Source organism: Malus sylvestris, chromosome 13 (genome assembly GCF_916048215.2).
Source record: "Malus sylvestris chromosome 13, drMalSylv7.2, whole genome shotgun sequence".
Classification (NCBI taxonomy): Eukaryota; Viridiplantae; Streptophyta; class Magnoliopsida; order Rosales; family Rosaceae; genus Malus; species Malus sylvestris.
The window spans coordinates 21923682-21927634 of record NC_062272.1 but is presented as its reverse complement, the minus strand read 5'-3'; the positions used below and the strand labels follow the sequence as shown (position 1 = coordinate 21927634).

General features: G+C 39.0%; 1 protein-coding gene across 1 annotated transcript; it reads left to right on the top strand.

Moving 5' to 3' along the window:
• The first annotated feature begins 908 nt into the window (after positions 1-908).
• LOC126596553 (protein SULFUR DEFICIENCY-INDUCED 2) lies at positions 909-3734 on the top strand. Its single transcript, XM_050263175.1, has 4 exons — positions 909-1120; positions 1818-2030; positions 2427-2582; positions 3151-3734. Exons 1-4 carry the CDS (start codon positions 1001-1003, stop codon positions 3556-3558), a joined length of 897 nt encoding a protein of 298 aa, XP_050119132.1. The 5' UTR covers positions 909-1000; the 3' UTR covers positions 3559-3734.
• Positions 3735-3953: the final 219 nt, after the last annotated feature.

Sequence of the window (3953 nt, the reverse complement as noted above, 5' to 3'; positions counted from 1 at the left end):
AAATCGGTTCCGGTAATTTGGACATGTGCAAAGAAGGCCGACTGACGCTCCGGTGACTACGGGACAGAGGTTCAGGGCCGAAGGGGTAGAGGAAGACCTAGGAAAACTTTGGAAGAGACTCTAAGAAAAGGCTTAGAGTACTTGGATCTAACGGAGGACATGACACAAAACCGAGCGCAATGGCGTTCTAGGATTCATATAGCCGACCCCACTTAGTGGGAAAAGGCTTTGTTGTTGTTGTTGTTGTTGTTGTTGTTTGTATTGGTTAAACGATAAATTTTATTAGATTAAATGTTAGATTAGCTACAATAGGGTTTAAACTCACGTTGTCATATAAGGACTTAACATTTTTCAACCAATGTGATAAAAAGCCACATGCAATTGCTGCTCATTGTTAAGAAAGAGAAAAAAAAAATCTCAAACGGACATTTCAAATATAATAAACTAATATTGGGTATCATCTGAACCCAAAAAGATTGGGATGACAGTTCTCTTCCGCGATGAAAGAAGGAGAACGGAAAAGAAAAATCGAAAGGGAAAAATAAATAAAAGGGAAGAAGAAAAAGTGAAATTGCATTCTTCTTTCTTTGTTGATTAGGAAACTGCAGACATCTTAGAAAAGCATAAGTAAAGAAAAATAAAGCCCACAAATATTCCGAGGGTTCACAACCTAATGACTAATTTTGTTGCATAAGCGAAGATTACCCTAGTGGATAACCTCTTAAATGGGGTTGGTCTCGTTGACGACTTATATGAATAATAAAAGGCATATATTTATGATATGCGTGATGGCAGGGGAAATTCGCTTGCGGCCAAGTGGCCAAGTGCACGTTTCCAAACTGATTACTTGGCAAGAGAACATGTCCCCACCCATCTCCACCACGAACCTGGACGCAATCCAGGCCACCTTCCTTCCCATTCACTTTCCTAACCATATGATATTTTATCATTCGTAGAGTACGAATGAAAGAACAAAAAACTCACCAGCTGCCTGCAGAAGATGACGAGCCCAAGGAATGGAGAGAGGACTGATCAGGTGCAGCAGCAGCCTCCTCCTTACCATGTTCTTCACAAGCTGCCTCCTGGTGACAGCCCTTACGTCAGAGCCAAGCACGTCCAGGTCCTCTCTTGATACGATTATACCTACTTATGTATTTTTAGGATATATAGATGAATTAATTATATGCTATTTTAATTACTCGTTAGTTGATTTCAATTTAATTTTGTTTGGGATTTGATGAATTAATCAATTTCCAGTTTCATTGAATATCTCACATTATATTTGGTAATTTGCTGGATAATAAATTCTCGGAAATCCTCAGTTATGGCTTTCTTAAAATCTTTATATTACTAAAGTGGAAAAAAGTTGAACTTTTAGTGAGTGCTCAACCTCCACACCCAAGTGAAAATGAATTCCGGGCAGTGAAGTCTTGCCCAATACTAATAGTTTACAATTGGTAGTAGGATGGATGCTCAGACTCTAATACCGTCTCCGTAGTTTAGATTTGATTAATTTTATTGATTAGAATATGGTCCGAATAAAATAATGAAAGAAAGGGTAATGCTAGGGAGATTAAATGTTTTACCACATCATTTGGTTTGCCAATTTAATTTAAAAATTTTGGTCTCCTAGCATTATCCCAAAAGAAAACGCTCGTAATTTGGTATTATGAAATTGTATTGGTTTGAATTTTGATTGTGGATTACGGAGTATGGTATTTTAATCCGTTGGTTAATCTGAGTGTGGTAGACGCTGTTAGACGATCTGCTATTTAGCTAATATTGTTTTGTTCGTTGTCTTCTTTGTGCAAATGCAGTTAGTTCAGAAAGATCCCGAAGCGGCTATTGTACTGTTCTGGAAGGCAATAAATGCCGGTGATAGGGTGGATAGTTCCCTCAAAGACATGGCAGTGGTCATGAAGCAACAGGATAGAGCGGAAGAAGCAATTGAAGCAATAAAGTCTTTCAGGGATCGGTGCTCCAGGCAAGCACAGGAATCCCTTGACAATGTACTAATCGACTTGTACAAGGTAACTATGCAAGCTTACTCCAATATCTGGCATCTGATGAATGTCTATTTTTGTGCCTAGAAAATGGGTCTGTTTGATATCATGAATGTCGACGCACCATAAGTTCCAACAAGTGTTGAATGTTTTTTTTTTCGATTGATTGTCAATCTTGGCGATGCCTTCAAATCGATCACCCCAGCCAATAGACTTGTGTAGCTTTTTGAAGAACACTCATGCTGTCAAACCAGTCGCACTTTTCTTTCCTTTTTGCTTTCTTATTTACTCAAAACTTAACAATTGAGGCCAAACAGTAGGTGGCATCAGCTTACACTCTTTCTGACCATAATAAGAATTTTAATCCTGCTTTTTTGCCTCTAAATTGAAATTTGTTTCTCACGATATATACAAATTTGGCAGAAATGTGGAAGAGTTGAGGAACAAATAGAGCTATTAAAACAGAAGCTTCGGATGATTTTCCAGGGAGAGGCCTTCAATGGCAAGCACACCAAGACAGCGCGCTCTCATGGAAGGAAATTCCAAGTCACAATCAAGCAAGAAACCTCCAGGATACTGGTCAGTACTAAGTTGCAGGAATTTATTTTCTCTTCATTACTAAATTAGATTGCATAGTACTTGTGAGTGACCTTATTAAAAATGTTGTCTTTTAGGGATCGTATCGCACTTCTCGTTCAGCTTTCTCTAGTGTTAAAAGAGTCTCAGTACAACACAGTTTCTCTCTAGGTTTCTTTAGAATCTGAAAATTCTAAAATTAATTACCTGTAATATTTCCAGCGCAGTTGTGATTTCGACATTACTCTGGTTGCTAACCGAAAACTCCTTGGGTTGTTTAGCATGTTTTCCCAACAATAAGATTCACCTTCGAGTTAATCAATGGCTGTTATATTCTTCAAAAAACAAGCTTTCTCAGAAGATTACCTTAGCAGCCCCACTTAAAAATATACATGAAGGCAGCTGACTTCAAAGCTTTTCAGCATCATTCTCTTCTCCGTTTCTCTGAATAAAAACTTGTGAAGATTGATAGTGCTGCTTCTAAACCTCTGAAAAATGTCCTCCAACCAAGCATTTGCCTTTTTGAATGTCACCATATCACAGAGTTCTTACTTTAGAGATGTGTGAGCAGGGCAACTTAGGTTGGGCATACATGCAACAAGGGAACCATACGGCTGCAGAAGTGGTGTATCGTAAGGCCCAAATCATCGACCCGGATGCAAACAAGGCCTGCAACTTATGCCTGTGCCTGATCAAGCAAAGAAGGTATGCCGAGGCGCAATCAGTTGTCGACCATGTGTTGAAGGGCATGCTTCCGGGATCTGATGAGCCCAAGTCAAAAGTTCGTGGCGAGGAACTGGTGCAGGAGCTAGAGCAATGTCAACGTGTAGTTTTGCCTTCCAATTCGTTAAGTTTAAATATGGAAGATGCCTTTCTCGAGGGGCTTGACCACTTGGTGAAGCAGTGGACTCCTCAAAGGTCGAGGAGACTTGCTATATTTGAAGAGATATCGTCGTTTAGAGATCAGTTAGCTTGCTGATTTTGTAGAGAGTAGAGATTTTACACATGTTTCCCCCATCATGTTAATGTATGCTTTGTATTAATAGCATGGAAGAGTGTATAATTTTGGACAAGGAATGGCTGTATGTATGAGTATAACAAATGAATAATCAAAGTTGCAAGAAAGAAATTAAATACAAGAAAGAAATTGTGGCAGATCAGAATTTACAAGACAGAAATTAGATACAAAAATATTTGGAGCTCTGCTCCTTCATCTCTTCTTCCCTCTTCTTCATAGCTTTCTTGTGCTACTTGTAGGTTGATTAAGGGAATTGAGAATTGGGTCGTATCACAAGCTTTTGGGTAGCGTCGGCCATATGGTGGTTAACCACCTTGTTTAGGGTTTGTAACTTCAGAATTAACGGCAGAAGTTTA

What these genes read in the sequence shown, in the direction of transcription:
- LOC126596553 (XM_050263175.1), top strand. Translation starts at nt 1,001, where the DNA reads ATGACGAGCCCAAGGAATGGAGAGAGGACTGATCAGGTGCAGCAGCAG. An exon ending in TCAGAGCCAAGCACGTCCAG is followed by an intron (nt 1,121 to 1,817) that starts GTCCTCTCTTGA and finishes GTGCAAATGCAG; the next exon opens with TTAGTTCAGAAAGATCCCGA. An exon ending in AAGAAACCTCCAGGATACTG is followed by an intron (nt 2,583 to 3,150) that starts GTCAGTACTAAG and finishes ATGTGTGAGCAG; the next exon opens with GGCAACTTAGGTTGGGCATA.